General features: G+C 44.5%; 1 protein-coding gene across 1 annotated transcript in view; it reads left to right on the forward strand.

Moving 5' to 3' along the window:
- The window catches only part of LOC132825796 (RING finger protein 225-like), a 30894-nt gene extending 17729 nt beyond the window's left edge, over positions 1-13165 (forward strand). Inside the window, exon 2 of the mRNA XM_060841276.1 lies at positions 12599-13165. Coding sequence (XP_060697259.1) covers positions 12617-13162 — 546 coding nt within the window. The 5' untranslated portion in view covers positions 12599-12616 and the 3' untranslated portion in view covers positions 13163-13165. The remainder of the gene's footprint in view (positions 1-12598) is intronic.
- Positions 13166-17527: the final 4362 nt, after the last annotated feature.

Raw genomic sequence — 17527 nt, forward strand, 5'->3', positions numbered from 1 at the left:
AGTCCCATTTGCCAACATTTGTCCCATATCCCTCGAAACCCTTCCTATTCATATACCCATCCAGATGCCTTTTAAATGCTGTAATTGTACCAGCCTCCACCACTTCCTCTGGCAGCTCATTCCATACACGTACCACCCTCTGCGTGAAAATGTTACCCCTGAGGTCTTTTTTAAATCTTTCCCCTCTCACTTTAATCCTCTAGTTCTGGACTCCCCCACGCCATAGGGACCTTGTCTATTTACCCTATCCATGCCCCTCATGATTTTATAAACCTCTATAAGGCCAGCCCTCAGCCTCCGATTCTCCAGGGAAAACAGCCCCAGCCTATTCAGCCTCTCTCTATTGCCGAAATCCTCCAACTCTGGCAACATCCATGTCAATCTTTTCTGAACCCTTTCAAGTTTCACAACATTTTTTTTATTTCAAAAATATACTTTATTCGTAAAATAATCATAAAATAATTCGATGGTCTGTACATTTGGTCATGCCATACATAGGTCAATATTTACATACACAGATCAGAAATTATCATTGATATATACAGGTCTGTGCATTTCTCACTCCTATGCCCATATATTTAGCTGAGGCATCAACATCCTTCCGATAGGAAGGAGACCAGAATTACATGAGACAGTCCAAAGGCAGCCTCACCGATGTCCTGTACAGCTGCAATATGACATCCTGACTCCTATACACAATGCTCTGACCAATAAAGGCTAGCACATCAAATACACTCTTACAGGCAATGGTGAATTTCCCTTATCATCTATTGAATGGGGAACGCTGCATGGCCTAGAGGCGATAAAATATATGCTTTAAAAAGGCATGAGATTAGTTAAATATTTGGCAAAAGTACTGCCATTGTTTTTCTGGAGAGCAGATGCAAATGAACCCTGAGTTCAGAGCAGAAGTCAACCATTCTGATGATTGCTCCATCTTTGGTAAAATCAAGACCAATCTGTTTGTGTTTCAAATTCCACATTCACATCCTTAACCGAGAACTATTGAGTCTCCTGCCGAACAAATTCTACTCAGCTTCACCTTAAAATTATCCAACGAGCCACCTCCACCACCTTCTGATGCAAAGAATTACACAGCCCTCTGAGAGGAGAGGACTCTGTACTGAAAGGGTCACCCCTAATTGTAAAACAGAGTCCCCCTGTTCTGGTTTTGGGCTGACCCACAACAGGAAACATTCACTCCACATCCATCTTGTCAAAAGCTTTTGAAACCTTATCGCTTGTTCCTCCAGTGGTTATAAGCCAAGTCTGGTTCCTCAATAGACAGCCCATTCATTCTAGGAATCAGCCTCACAATCTAAAGCAGTCCTATTTTTACAAACCTGTGGCAAAAAGACTATCAGCTTTGTATACACATGCTTTGCATACGTCTCTGTACTATTCACCATTGGATTTGATTATCAAATGTCCATGCGTCATTTCCCCCAGCGGTGCTCTGGACTGACCTTGTTGTTCTCTGTGCCATTGCCTGGGTTTCCGTCCACTCCTTTCCTGAGTGTGGCATCAACCACAAGATGAATCGGTGAGGCAGAAATCCATGGGATATGGTCCCTAAATTGCCAGCTCCCATCTCGGTGCTCTGCCAATAAACCAGGTTGCTGTCAGATTAAGAAGGTGAAGATTGTGAAATTCTGTCGGATGTACTCTTGGGCCTTTGATCACATGACATCTGATCATCTGGTCTGATCAATGGGACACATGCTCTGAGCCTCTAAATACTATTGCAGTTATCCTTGTTTTCCAATCTCTCCCACGCTCTGTAACCTCCTCCAGCTTAACAATCTCCAGGATATCTGCTCATTCTGACCTCCCTCTGCCTTCCCAAGATTAATATTCTCCCATTAGTGACTGTACATTCAGCTGCCTGGACCCTAACCTCTCCTTCAACCTCTCCACCTATGCTTCCCCTTTTTAGACACTCTTTAAATCTATGTCTTTCATTTATCCTAATGCCTCTTTGGTGGCTCAATGACACCTTTAATCAGTTGGCATTTCTGTGAGGCACCTTGTGACATATCGTAACGATGCTTTATCAATGGAAGCTGTTGTTGAATACACATGGAGAGCTCTGAGCGCCGAATTACAGCAGCTTCTCTGCTGCCCTGTTGCTGAGTCGAGAGCTTGCCCTTTCACAAAAGTAATTTCTTCTGCAAGCCCTCTGCTTCCTCATATTAACCTGCACCCAGCAACACAATGAGAGTCACAAACCAGGAGGACAACAGGGAGGACAAGTACCAGAGCAAGTCTCCAGGATAGGCAGCACCTCCCGGAATAGCAAAACTATTATTCTGCTTTTCAAAAAGAAAAATGAGTCATTATCTGTCGACTCCATCTATACTTCCTGCTGCCTGAGAAAGGCAGCCAACATCATCAAAGACCCCTTCCACTCCCGTTATAATCTCTTCCATCAGGCAGAAGATACTAAAGCTTAAACACACGCATTAACAGATTCAAGAACAGCTTCTTCCCCGCTGTTATTAGACTTCTGAACGGACCTCTCAAATTTGAATTCTAATGTTGATCTCGTTTTTTGTGCACCTTCTCTGAAGCTGTAACATTGCATCCCTCGCTCTGTTCTATTACCCTCATGCCTTTTGTATGGTATGATCTGCCTGCACTGCACACAAAGCAAAACTTGTCACTGTACCAAGGTACATGTGAGAATAATCAATCAAATCAAATCAAATTTCAGGACTACAGTGAAAGGGGTGGGAGGGGAGGGGGGCAGAATGGGCCTAGGTGAGTTATACTTGAAGGGGCCAGAATAGATGTGATGGACCAAATGGTCTGCTTTTGGGATGTTTGGGATACAACGATTCTTTTGTGAGTGGTTAACGCCTTTCTGATTAGTTCATACAAACTTGGATGAGGTGATTTTCTCTCAACAGACTCATTTGACCAAGAGCAAGTGAAACAAGTTTTATTTAACCCTCAAGTGAATCCTAGCACTGACATCACTATCAGCAATGCATGATATTTGTCTGCCAAATGTCCCGAAGATCATTGTCAACTTATCTAAGAAAACGTATGCTAGTCATAGAGGGAGTGCAGCAAACGTTCACCAGTCTGATTCCTGGGATGACAGCTCTGTTTCATGGGATGAGATTGGGTCTGTATTCACTGGAGTTCAGAAGAATTAGAGGAATCGCACTGAAACATATAAATGTCTGACAGGGCTAGGCAGACTGGATACAACTGGATAATATTTTCCCGGGTCAGGACTCCAGAACAATGAGGCACGGTCTCTGGGTAAGTCATTTTAGACTCAGTCAAGGAGTGTGACAGATCCAACTCATCCATGGCCAACCAAATCTCCCAAACTGAACTAGTCCCATTTGCCTCTGCATGCCCAATTCCCTTTAAACCTTTCTGACTCATGTACTTATCTTGAATGTTGTAACTGTACCTGAATCTATCACTTCTTCTGGCAGTTCATTCCACATATGAACCACCCTCCGTAAAGAAAAAAGTTGCCCTCAGGTCTCTTTTAAATCTTTCTCCCCTCACATTAAAAATGCAACCCTTAGTTTTATACTCCCCCATCCCAGGAAAAAGAGCCTTGCTGTTTACCTTGTGTATAACCGTCATGATTTTAGATCTTCACCCAAAGGGTGGGGAGCCTGTGGATTTGTCTCCCCCAAGAGGCTGTGGAGGCCAAGTCACTGAATGTAGATTAGAAAGGAATAGATGGGTCTGTCGAGGCTAAAAGTACTAGGGGTTATGGTGAAAGAGCGGGCATTGACAAAAGGAATAAGCCATGATCATATTGAATGTTGGAGTGGGCGTTTTGGGCTGAATGGCTATCTCAAAGAACAAAGAACAATACAGAAACTAAAAGAAAAGTTGCTGGAAAAGTTCGGTGAGTCTGGCAGCATCTGTGGAGAGAAATCAGAGTTAACGTTTGGGATCGAGTGACCCTTCCTCACAACAGTCCAGCACAGGGTCAGGCCCTCTGGCCTATCAAGACTGCACTGACACACATAATGCCTTTTCAAACTAAAATCCTTTTGTCTGTATGCAGCCTGTATCCCTCTGTTTGATGCATATTTGTGTGTCTGACAAGATTCCTCTTAAATGTTTGTGTTCTGTCTGCCTCCACCATCTCCTCTGACAGTGCATTCCAGGCAGTTACCTCCCTCTGTACAAAAACACTTACCTCTCCACATCTCCTTCACACTTTCCCCTTTACTTTAAATTTGTGTCCCCTGGTGGTTGACACTTCTACCTTGGGAAATAGACTCTGATTATTTATTCCATCCCTGCCTTTACTTTGCATGTATCTATGTTCACTGCAAGGAAATCTCCGCACTCATGGTTTGTACATTGCTACCTATTGGCAGGTCTTCTGACCAGGTCTCCAACACTGGCAGAAGAAAGCGAGGACTGCAGATGCTGGAGATCAGAGCTGAAAATGTGTTGCTGGAAAAGCGCAACAGCTCAGGCAGCATCCAAGGAGCAGGAGAATCGACGTTTCCTGAAGAAGGGCTCATGCCCGAAACGTCGATTCTCCTGCTCCTTGGATGCTGCCTGACCTGCTGCACTTTTCCAGCAACACATTTTCAGCTCCAACACTGGCAGAGCCAGGGACAAAGGCCCTTGACCACAGCAGTCTGAATATTTATAATAGAGTAAGAACAAATCTGCATTTACATAGCACCTCATACATCCCAAGGTGTTTCAAACGGGTTTAAGCAAACAAACACTGAGCTACACAAGGCAGGTGATCAAGAGCTTGCTTCAAGAACCGGGTTTTAAGGAATATCTTAAAGGAGGAGATAGAGGCGGAGGGCAGGATTTCCTGAAGTTCGGACTTCGGCAGCTGAAGGGGATGCTGCAGGGGCTAGAGCTGGAGCAGCACAAAGAGCTCAGAAGGTAGTAAGGCTGGAGGAATGGGAGAGGTAGGGAAAAGAGATTACGTTGCTGGGGAGGGAGAGGAGGTAATGGGGGCATTTAATTGGACAATGAGAATGTGAGGAACTGCTGTACTGGGGCCCAAATGAGTCAGTGAACACACAGGAGGGAGGTGGACAAAACTCAGTGCTAGTTCAGACACAAGCCACAGATGTTTGAATAAGCTCACGGGAGTGCAAGAACGCAAGAAAGCAGAGCAGGATTGGACCATTTGGCTGATCAAGCCTGCTGTATGACTCAGTGTGATCATGGCTGGCACTGCGTTTCAACCTCACCTTCCTTTTCTTTCGGAGGGGATTTGAGAAGTTAAGCAGTGCCAGAGACCTGGAAAAGGGTTTCAGCGGCAGCTGAGCTGAAACCTGGGCAGAGAGTGGGGAATCGACCGAGGAGCAAGTGGGCAGTGAGTGTTAGTGTGGGTTCTGAGCTGAGCACAGGGTTAAGTAGCACAGCAAGATCACAGACAGGCTTGCTCAGCCTCTGACAGAGATCGAGGAGGTGGATATGATGAGAATCTGGAGTGCGTGACATTCAAACTTCAATTGTCTGAAAATCTTTGGAGACATTTCTGCTCCTGTGATATTAGGCACGGAATAAGCTGCAGGAAGTTCCATGGGCAATGGAAGGGTTAGGGTGGGATCCAATTGCGGGCCCTCAGTGACTTGTGAAAGTCAGCAGTGCATTTACAGATTACGAGGTAATAGATGCATTTCTGTGAGGTTGCCTTCTACCAGTCAAAAGTTGTCAGAACAAGATTCTTAAAGCTAAGCCATGAGGTTGACATAAGAGACGGCTGTTGCAATGGGAATGTTAGTCTGTCACTGCAATGTGAGAGTATGGCACCAAGATATAAAGGCAAACCCTATACACCTGTGCAGCTGAGAGAATAGACAGACAGCAGGCAAGCCCTCTCACACTGCAGCTGGTTCCAAAGTCAGTGAACATAACATTCATTTCCCTTGATGTTTGGGAGTAGGTTTGCAATAATGGCAGGATACCCTCCAGACCGACGCCACCAAGGGACTAGGAACAGGAAGCAAAGGTAGTGAATGCCCAGAGTGTGGCGATACTCACCTGGTGATGTTGGAAAGAGCGTAATGGCAACACAGTGGCTCACAGCACCAGGGTCTCAGGCTCGATTCCACCCTCAGGTGACTGTCTGTGTGGAGTTTGCACATTCTCCCCGTGCCAATGTGGGTTTCCTCCAGGTGGTCCGGTTTCCTCCCACAGTCCAAAGATATGTGTTTAGGTGAATTGGCCATGGGAAATGCAGGATTACAGGGAGGGGGCGGGGGTCTGGGTGGGACCCTCTTCAAAGGGTCAGTATGGACTCAATGCCCCCACACTACAGGGACCTCAAAGTAGTCGAGGCAAGTGAATGCACCACGCACTACCCCATCCCAAGGCCGGGCTCCTGACGCAGAATATTCTACACCAAAGCAGGTCAATGACACCTCAAAACGTTGCCAACTGTGGCGCCTGCCTGGTTAAATCTGAGCTGGAAGACCATGACCATATTTTAACCAAGATGTTAAGACAATATTGAGGGGCCTGGCTCCTCTGGAAAAGCAACTCATTTAGTTCCACTTTCCCATCTTGACCCTGAAATGCCTTTCTCTTCAGGTAAATATAGAAACATAGAACAATACAGCGCAGAACAGGCCCTTCGGCCCTCGATGTTGCACAACCTGTGAACTAATCTAAGTTCTTCCCCCTACACTATCCCATCATCATCCATGTGCTTAGCCAAGGATTGTTGAAATCTCCCTAATGTGGCTGAGTTAACTACATTAGGAGGTAGGGCATTCCACACCTTACCACTCTCTAAGTAAAGAACTTTCCTCTGGCATCTGTCATAAATCTATCACCCCTCAATTTGTAGTTCTGCCCCCTCGTATAAGCTGACGTCATCCTCCTAGGAAAAAGACTTTCACTGTCTACCCTATCTAATCCTCTGATCATCTTGTATGTCATTATCAAATCCCCGCTTAGCCTTCTTCTTTCCAATGAGAACAGATCCAAGTCTCTCATCCTTTCCTCATAAGACCTTTGCATCTTTTCCAATGCTTCCACATCTTTCCCATACTGGGGCGAACTGTACACAATATTCTAAGTGTGGCCGCACCAGCATTTTGTATAGTTGCAGTATGATATTGTGGTTCCAGAACTCAATCCCACTGCCAATGAAACCTAACACATTGTATGCCTTCTTCACAGCACTATCCACCTGGGTGGCAACTTTCAGGGATCTATGTACATGGACTCCAAGATCCCTCTGCACATCTACACTACCAAGAATCTTTTCATTGACCCAGTACTCTGCCTTCCTGTTATTCTTCCCAAAGTGCATCACCTCACATTTAGCTGCATTGAACTCCATTTGCCACCTCTCAGCCCAATTCTGCAGTTTATCAGGTCCCCCTGCAATCTGCAACATTCTTCTACACTGTCCATAACTCTACCGGCTTTAGTGTCATCTGCAAACTTACTAACCCATCCACCTATGTGGTCCCAAAACAGATCCTTGTGGCATACCACTAGTAACTGGACTCCAGGCTAAATATTTTCCATCAACTGCCACTCACTGCCTCCTTACAGAAAGCCAGTTTCTAATCCAAACTGCTAAATCACCCTCAATTCCAGGCCTCTGTATTTTCTCCATCATCCTACCATGTGGAATCTTATCAAAGGCTTTACTGAAGTCCATGTATACCACATCAACTGCCCTACCTTCATCCACATGCTCAGTCACTTTCTCAAAAACCACAATGAGGCTTGTGAGACATGACCTGCCCTTGACGAAACCATGTTGACTATCTGAAATCAAATTGTTGCTTGCTGGATGATTATAAAGCCTATCTCTTACAATATTTTTCAAAACCTTTCCTACAACAGACGTAAGGCTCACTGGTCTATAATTACCTGGGTCATCTCTACTGGTCTTCTTGAACAAGGGGAAAGTGAGGACTGCAGATGCTGCAGATCAGAGCTGAAAATGTGTTGCTGGAAAAGTGCAGCAGGTCAGGCAGCATCCAAGGGGCAGGAGAATCGACGTATCAGGCATGAGCCCTTTTCCAGCAACACATTTTCAGTTCTTGAACAAGGGCACGACATTTGCAATCCTCCAGTCCTCTAGTATTAAACCTATAGACAATGACGACTCAAAGATCAAAGCCAAAGGCTCTGCTATCTTCTCCCTCGCTTCCCAGAGAATTCTCAGAAAAATCCCATCCAGCCCAGGGGACTTGTCTACTTTCACTCCTTCTAGAATTGATAACACCTCTTCCTTACTAACCTCAATCCTTTCTAGTCGAATATGTCGTATCTCATTCTTCTCCTCTACAATATTCTCCTTTCCCTGAGTGAACACCGATGAGAAATATTCATTTAGCACCTCTCCGATCTCCTCAGGGTCCACACACAACTTCCCACTTCTGTCTTTGACTGGCCCTATTCCTACCCTAGTCATCATTTTATTCCTCACATACCTATAGAAAGCTTTAGGGTTTTCCTTTATTCCACGTGCTAAAGACTGCTCATGTCCTCTCCTTGCTCTTCTTAACTCTCTCTTTAAATCCTTCCTTGCTAATCTGTAACTCTCTATCGCCCCATCTGAACCATCTCGTCTCAACATCACATAAGACTCCATATCCAATTTCCATCTGAAAACTGACCCTGCCTCCACTGCATCCTTGAACATCCGTTCCAAATTCTGACACCTTGCTGCACAAACTAGAATTTCCTCAAGATGTCTCTGCAACTTTTACCAATCACCTTAAGTGTGTCTCCTTTGGTTCTTAACTCTTCCACCAATGCTTTCCCCTCTAATTATTCCACCCAGACCCCTCCTGATTTCAAAGGACTCAGTCAAATCCATCTCTAAAACTTCAGTAATGGAGGAATCCTAGCTTTCCCAGTCTATCCATGTAATTGAAGTTGAGGAACCATTCTCATGAACCCTTTATGAACCATTTCCATTTCCTTCCTGAAGTGTAATGCTTAGAACTGGACATAAACCCAAGTTCAATCTGTAGCTTTGTGAAGGCTCACCACAATATCTTTTATTGTGGTGAATATATAGCCCCTATCATAAAGATCAAGAGAAGCCTAACTCTGGCCCCTTTGGCACTCCTGCCATAAATCTCATCCAGTCTGAAAAATTAACCATTCACTACTGCTCTGTCAAGCAAAATCAGAAACTGCTGGAAAAGGTCTGACAGCAACTGTGGACAGAAATCAGAGTTAATGTTTCAGGTCCAGTGACCCTCCCTCAGAACTGTTAGTAGCTGGGAAAAAGTTGGTTTTATGCAGAGGATGGAGTAAGGGTATGGAATAAATGACAAATGGGGATAGGGCCCAAAGTGAGAGAAGAACACTTGGATGGATAAAGGAGTGAATAACTATCAGCTTGTCAGCTAATGGGGACTATTACTGGCTAACAATGCTTTGTGTGTAATAGTGACCATGTGACAACAAGGCTTGGTGTGTGTGTGTTGGGTTAAGGACATGGGAGAAGCCTTAAAATTGTTGAACTCGATATCAAATCTAGAAGGTTCTAGGGTTCCCAAGCAGAAGATGAGGTGCTGTTCTTCCAGCTTGTGCTGAGCTTCACTGGAGCACTGCAGCAAGCCTGAGACAGAGAGGTTGGCCAGGGAACAAGATGGCGTGTTAAAGTGACAGGCACAGCTTTAAGAACAGCTTCTTCCCTGCTGTTATTAGACTCTAACTTAAAAAAAATGATCTTGTTAATATTGATCTTGCTTTGTGCACATCCTGTGCAGTGCAATCCGTATGCCTCACTCTGTCCAAGGACCCTATGATCTGTGTGTCCTTGTTTACTATGATCTACTTGTACTGCTCACAAACAAAGCTTTTCACTGTACTTAGGTACATACGGCAATAAATTAAATCAAATAATGAAATCAAGTCAACTGAAGCTCAGTGTGTTTTTTGCAGACAGAACGTAGATGTTCTGCAAAGCGACACTCAGTCTATCCCTACGCTAATTTAACTGTATTGCTCCTGGTACACCATTTTCTATTTACATCATATATAGAAGAACTGTAAATGCAAGTCTCGACTCACGTTCTCTTCTCTATACATCCTTTTTCACTTCATCTCTGAATTTTTCATATTTAACTTTGTTACACACCTTTCTGGAGATCTAAATATAACTACTGGCTCCTCTTTATCTAATCTACTTGTTATATCCTCAAAGGAATCCAATAATTTTTCCAAAAAAACAATTTCCCTTTCACAAATCCATGGTGATTTTGCCTGACTGTATCGTGATTTTGTTTTTAAAAAAAATGTCCTGCTCCCACTCCCTCAATTACGAATTCCAGCATTTTCCCAATCAGGGGTGTTAGACTGACTGGTCTGCAGTCTCCTGCTTTCTGGGTCTCTCTCTTTTTTTTGAACAACAGTGTTCCATTTTCCATTCCATTGAAACGTTTCCAGGGTGTAGGGAATTTGGAAGATCAAAACTAATGCATCACCATCACTCCAGCCACTCCTATTAAGATTTGATGATTAAGACCATAAGGTCCGGGGGACGTAGAACATAAGGTAATACGAAATAGGGAAAGGAGCAGGTCATTCAGCCCATCTAGTGCCATTCAAAAGGATGCTTGTCAGACATTAGTCACCTGAATAGTATTTCCAGTAGTTTATCTCATGTGATTATATTGCTCCTCCCTCTCTTTTACCCTTGATTTCCTCATTTTTCTGGGATACCTTTATGTTTTGTGCTGTGAAGGCAGACACACAACACTTGTTCAGTATCTCTGTCTTGTTTCCCATCATTAGTTCCCCAGTCTCGACCTTGAAGGGATCAAGTCTTACTTTAGCCACTCTCTCCCCGCCCATTTAATGTCAGAGTCTTTGTTTAATTGCTGTCTTACTGTACGAATAAAGTGAGCATCTTAGAAAAAGTCTTGGTACAAGATCTGTCCTTGAAACTGCAGGTCGTAGAGTCATACAGCACAGAAACAGACTCTTTGGTCCAACTATTCCATGCCAAACATGTTCCCAAACTAAACTAGCCCCACCTGCCTGCTCCTGGCCCATATCCCTCCAAACCTTTCCCATTCGTGTATTCATCCAAATGTGCAAACTCTCCCTGCATCCATCACTTCCTCTGGAAGTACATTCAACATACAAACCACTCTCTGTACAAAAGAAATTCCTGTCATGTCTTTTTATAAATCTTTCTCCACTTACCTTAAAAATGTACCTTCTCTTGAAATCCCTCACACCCCAGGGGAAAGACACCTGCCATTCAACTTATCTATGTCCCTCACGATTTTATCAACCTCTATAAGGTCACCCCACAACCTCCTACGTTCCAGTGAAATAAATCCCAGCCTCTCCTTATAACTCAAACCCTCCTGGCAATATCCTGGTGAATTTCTTCCGCTCCTTCTCCAGTTTAACAATATCCTTCCAATAACAGGGCCACCAGAGTTAGACACAATATTCCAGAAAAGGTCTCACTGATATCCCATGCAAACTCACACAGGTCCATAACAAATCAAACAATCAACAACCATCAGCTGAGCTTCTTCTACTGTCTTTGTAAAAATGTACTCCAAGAAATTGGCTCTTATGGGAATGGAGCAGTTTAGATTAAATTCCCTACAGTATGGAAACAGGCCCTTTGGCCCAACAAGTCCATACCAAGCCTCCGAAGAGTAACCCACCCAGACCTAGTCCCCTACCCTATGTTTACCCCTGACTAATGCACCTAACACTGTGGGCAATTTAGCATGGCCAATCCACCTAACCTGCACATCTTTGGATTGTGGGAGGAAACCGGAGGAAACCCACGCAGACATGGGAAGAACGTGCAAACTCCACATCAACAGTTGCCCAAGGTGGGAATTGAACCTGGGTCCCTGGCCCTGTCAGGCAACAGTGCTAACCACTGAGCCACTGTGCCACCCCCTTCTTTAATCTCTGGGAGCAGTTTGATACAAAGACTGGTTTGCCCAGTGACCTCAAAACAATATTCAGAGTTGACCACATTGATGTATGACTGGGCGTAGAGTCTGGCAGAGAGATTTCACTTCACCTTGGTTTGAACGAGAATCGTAAAGCTCTGTTACTGATACCAGCCTTTCATTCCGGATCCTATGAAACCAGAATTGAAATTCAGAAACTCTCCTGCTGGGAGTTGACTGGTGGTTCTTTGTGTGACAGCCAGAACCTTTCTTTCCCCCCAGAGTCGAAATGTTGAATACTAGAGGGCATGCATTTAAGGTGAGAGGGGGCAATGTTCAAAGGGGATGTGAGGGGCAAGTCTTTTTGCACTGGGAGTGGTAGGAGTCTGGAACGTACAGTCAGGGGTAGTGGTACAAGCAGATATGACAGGGGGGTTTAAGGGACTTTAGATAAGTGCATGAATTCGCAAGGTTTATGAGGGACAGGGAGCAAAGGCAGGCAGAAGGGATTAGTTTAATTTGGCGTCATGTTCGGCACAACGTTATGGGCCTAAGGGCCTGTTTCTGAGCTGTACAGTTCTACGTTCTATGGCCTGTCCAATGCCTGGTTTACCAGCCCAGTAACAGACCCAGCTAGGGGGAAAGCTTGAGGAAAGACAAAGAAATTGGGGAGTGAAGATGAGGCATTCCTGCGCTGAGTGATCATGTTCTGTCTTTTTTTTAATGAGGCGGTCCAGAGATTGAGGATGTCTGAGGACAAGTCCTGCGACTTGGAGTGCGCCATCTGCTTCAGCAACTACAACAATGTCTTCAGAGCTCCCAAGGTGTTGGACTGCGGCCACACCTTCTGCCTGGAGTGCCTGGCCCGGATGAACATGAAGTCCCACGTGGCTGAGGCCATTCAGTGCCCCATGTGCCGTGACCTGACGCTGGTCCCCAAGGACGGGCTGCCCAGGCTGGGAAACGACCCGAACATCGTGTCCTGCCTCCCGGAGGCGATGCAACGAATACACAGCATCCGCTTCAGCCGGAACAAAGGCAAGCTCTTCGTGAAGAAGGGGCAAAGCTCCCAGAAGAAGGTGGAGAAGAAGAACGTCAAGGCGTTCTTTGTGAGGACGGTAAGCCAGAGCCTGGACGTGGGCCACCCAGCTGAAGCAGGCGGGCAGAGGCAGCATGGCCACAGCTGCTGGTATTGGTCTCACAACAAGTGGTTCTGCATCGTCACCATCATCGTCATTCTAGTCTCTGTGGGGCTCCTCATCAGTTCCGTCTGGTTGTTCAGGGACCATTAGTCATTGAACCGCTCTGGGGGTGGGGGGGTGGGGGTCGGTCTCATCAGCGCCAGAAAGACACAAACACTCCTGCAGAAATTCATCAAGCACTTGAAACTAGGGTGGCTCAGTGGTTAGTACTGCTGCCTCACAGCACCAGGGACCCAGGTTCGATTCCTGCCTTGGGGGAACTGTCGGTGTGGAGTTTGCGCATTCTGACGGTGTCTGTGTAGGTTACCTCCCACAATCCAAAGATGTACAGGTTAGGGTGAATTTGCCATGTTAAATTATCCATGGTGTTCAGGGATGTGTAGGTTAGGTGCATTAGTCACAGATAAATGTAGAGTAATAGGGCAGGGGGAACAGGTCTGAGTGGGTTACTCTTTGTAGGGTCGGTGTGGACTTTTGGGCTGAATGATGTGTTTCCACACTGTAGGAATTCTATAATTTCTATGAAACCCAAAGAAATTAGTCGAGAATGACAAATCAGGGTATGCAGGATGAAGGAATTTCAGACGAAAAAAGACACAGATCATTTTAAATTGGTTGGACGTTAATTTGATTCTGTATATCTGCTAGATTCAAGCCATGGGTTAAACACTGACTGTGATGCCTACTCAACATTTGGTATCCTTGATTTTAACTTAGTTAGATTTTTAGTCTCAGTGCTCTGAGACGTCTTTTAAGTGAGACCTGTGTGGTGCCAGGTTTTCTCTGTCCTATTCTCTGACAGCTCACTGCCTGTAATGTTCACCGCCTGTCTGCAAACAGTGTCTCAGCGTCAGGATGTGAATACAAACAATGTCCAACATGGAATGGGATGAAACACATAGCAATGGCCAACACACAAGACTCACTTGCCAGACCCTGATGTGGAGGAGAAAGTGAGGACTGCAGATGCTGGAGCTCAGAGTCAAAAAGCGACCTGACCAGCTGCGCTTTTCCAGTGCCACACTTTTTGATGTGGAGGCGCTGGGTTTGGGCTGGGGTGGACAAAATCAGAAGTCACATGACATTGGGTTATAATCCAACAGGTTTATTCGAAATCACAAGTGTGTTTCACCTGTCAAGGGGGCAGGTGACTTCTGACGTTGCTAGCCTAGTCCTGGAACAGATGTTCCATAACCAGTGTAGCTGACCAGAATACCCTGCCTCTCTTTTGGACAGCCATAGGGGCGTTGGAAAGATTTTTGCAGGTTGATAACCAATATTACGAATAACGTTCCTTGGCCAACATGTCCTTGACTGAGATTCAAAGCTAAAGCTTCTTGTTCAGAGGCAGGGATACTACTCTCTGTGCCACAAGACCTCAAACTCTGAATACTGTCCAACATTCAACATGAACAAACCTCAAACACAAATTAATGCCCAGCACAAAGCAGTGACCAAAACAAATGTGGTACCATCCAGGGCAAACTCTTCCTCAAGGTCATATCTGAGATAAACCAATGTTCAACATCCAGCAGATTCTACTGGAACTAATTGTTCAAATTGTTGTGTCAAACATAAAGGGGCATTTACTGTCCAAAATTCAATAATGAATCAAGCAGCAGTGTGACAGCGGTGTCCGACATGAGGCAGGGATCAATACAAAGTAAAAATAAAATACAGTGGGAGCTGGAGATCTGAATAAAAACAGAAAACTCGAGAAACTCAGCAGGTCCAGCAACATTGGTGCATAGAGGAACAGAGTTAATGATTCAAGTCAAAATAACAGTTCTTTCAACACAGTCACACACACTGTACATTGAGACGCACACACTGCACACTGAGACACAGACACATTGTACACTGACATACACACATACACTCTGTACACTGAGACACGGAAACTGCAAAATGAGATAAACACATTTTACAGTGAGAGACACACACATACGTACTGTACACTGAGTCTCACACACACACTTGTACACTGAGGCATGCACATAGAGTAAAAAGAGACACACACTACACTGAGACACACAAACACTGCACACTGACTGACACTGAACATCGAGACATGTACACTGTACACTGAGGCGCACACACACTACACTGATACATACATAGAGTACACTGTAACACACACAGAGCACACTGAGACACGCATACTGTACCCTGAGTAAAAAGACACATGCTGTACACTGAGACACACACACTGTACATTGAATCACACTGCATTGAGTAACACACTGTGCACTGACATGCACATTGTATACACACACACACACACTATACACTGAGACACATACACTGTAAACAGGAAACACACTCATTGTACACTCTGACACACACACACGACACTCAAACACACACACAGTAGACTGTGACACACACACTGTACACTGAGAAACACACATTATACACTGACAGAAACAGTGTAAACTGACACACACACTTTGCACTAAGCCATGCACACACACACTATACACAGAGACGCACAAACACTATATACTAACACACAGTACACTGAGCTGCACATACATTGTATACAGAGATACACAGTGTACACTGAGACAGACACACAGACTGTATATTGAAACACATTGTACACTGTGACACACACACTTGTACACTGTGACACACACTGAGGTACACACACATACTGTCCAATGAGATATACACGCTGTACACTATGACACACACTGTATGCTGAGGAACACATAATGTACACTGAAACACACACATTGAAGAAATACATACAGTGTACACTGAGACACCGTACACTCCAGCACATACACACAATCCGTTTTTTAGATTAGAATCAGTCTGACCATTGTGGCACAGACAGCCTCACAGAGGAAGCTCACACCTTCAATACATTATCTGGGCCGACGTGACACCAATTGTTAAAGTTCACTTGAGAATGTAACTTTTAAAAGCATTTTGTAATTTACATATGAAAGAACTGTAAACAACATGGTCATTCTAAAAGATGGGAGACTTAACAAACAATCCTGGTCTTTTTTCAATATATAATTTCAATTACATAACACTGTAAACTTTTGCTATAAATTCTGTGTCTTACAATCTTATTCTCCATAACCACCTGATGAAGGAGCGACGCTCCAAAAGCTGGTGCTTCCAATTAAACCTGTTGGACTATAACCTGGTGTTATGTGATTTTTAACTTTGTTACCTCAGTCCAACACTGGCACCTCTAAATCATGACACATACACTGTACACTGAGAGCTATTAACTGTACACTGAGACACATACACTACACTGAGACACAGATACTTCACACTGAACCACACACACATAGTACATTGAGACACATACATACTGTATACTGACACACACACACACTGGCTGTACACTGAGGCAGACACACACACTGTAGACTAACACACACTGTACATTGAGAAATAAACAGACTCTATGCTGACACAGACACATTTAACACTTACACACACACAAATGATGTACACTGACACACACGCACACTGTAAACTGAGAGACACATACTGTACACTGAGACACACACATTGTACACTGACAGATACACATTGTACACTGAGACATACACACAATGCATCCTGAGACCAACCTACAACGAGACATACACACACTGTACATTGACACACAACAGTACGCTGACACACATACATTGTACACTGACAGATACACCTGTACAGTACACTGAGACACACACACACTGTACACTGAGATATACACAGTATACTCTGAAACACAAATGATGAACACTGAAACACACACTGTACACTGTGGCACACAGACAGTACACTGAGACACACACTGTACAGAGTCACACACAGTACACTGAGATACATACAGTGTACACTGAGACACAAGTTATGAACACTGAAACACACATGCTGTACACTGTCGCAGACACACAGTACAGTGAGACACAAACACTGTACAGAGTCACAAATACAGTACACTGAAATCCACACAAAGTACACTGACACCGATACACTGTACATTGATAGGTATACACTGTACACTGAGACACACACGCAATACATCCTGAGACGAACCTACAGTGAGACATAGGTAGACTGTACACTGACACACACACACACACACACACACACACACACGCTACACTGAGACACACACACTGTACATTGAGACACATACACACTGTACACTGAGAAACTAATGCAGGCTCTATACTGAGGCGGACACACATGCTGCACATTAACATAAACACTGTACACTCAGACACACATTGCACACTGGTGTGTGCAAGCGTGCACACGCACACACACACGCACACAGTGCACTGAGACACAAATGCTGTACACTGAAAGACACATGCTGTACACTAACAGACACAGGCAAATTTTAGACAGATACATACTGGACACTGACACACACACATTGTACACTGCGTCACATATAATGTACATTGAGACACAGACACTTGAAACTGA

The sequence above is a fragment of the Hemiscyllium ocellatum genome, chromosome 21, assembly GCF_020745735.1.
Source record: "Hemiscyllium ocellatum isolate sHemOce1 chromosome 21, sHemOce1.pat.X.cur, whole genome shotgun sequence".
Lineage (NCBI taxonomy): Eukaryota > Metazoa > Chordata > Chondrichthyes > Orectolobiformes > Hemiscylliidae > Hemiscyllium > Hemiscyllium ocellatum.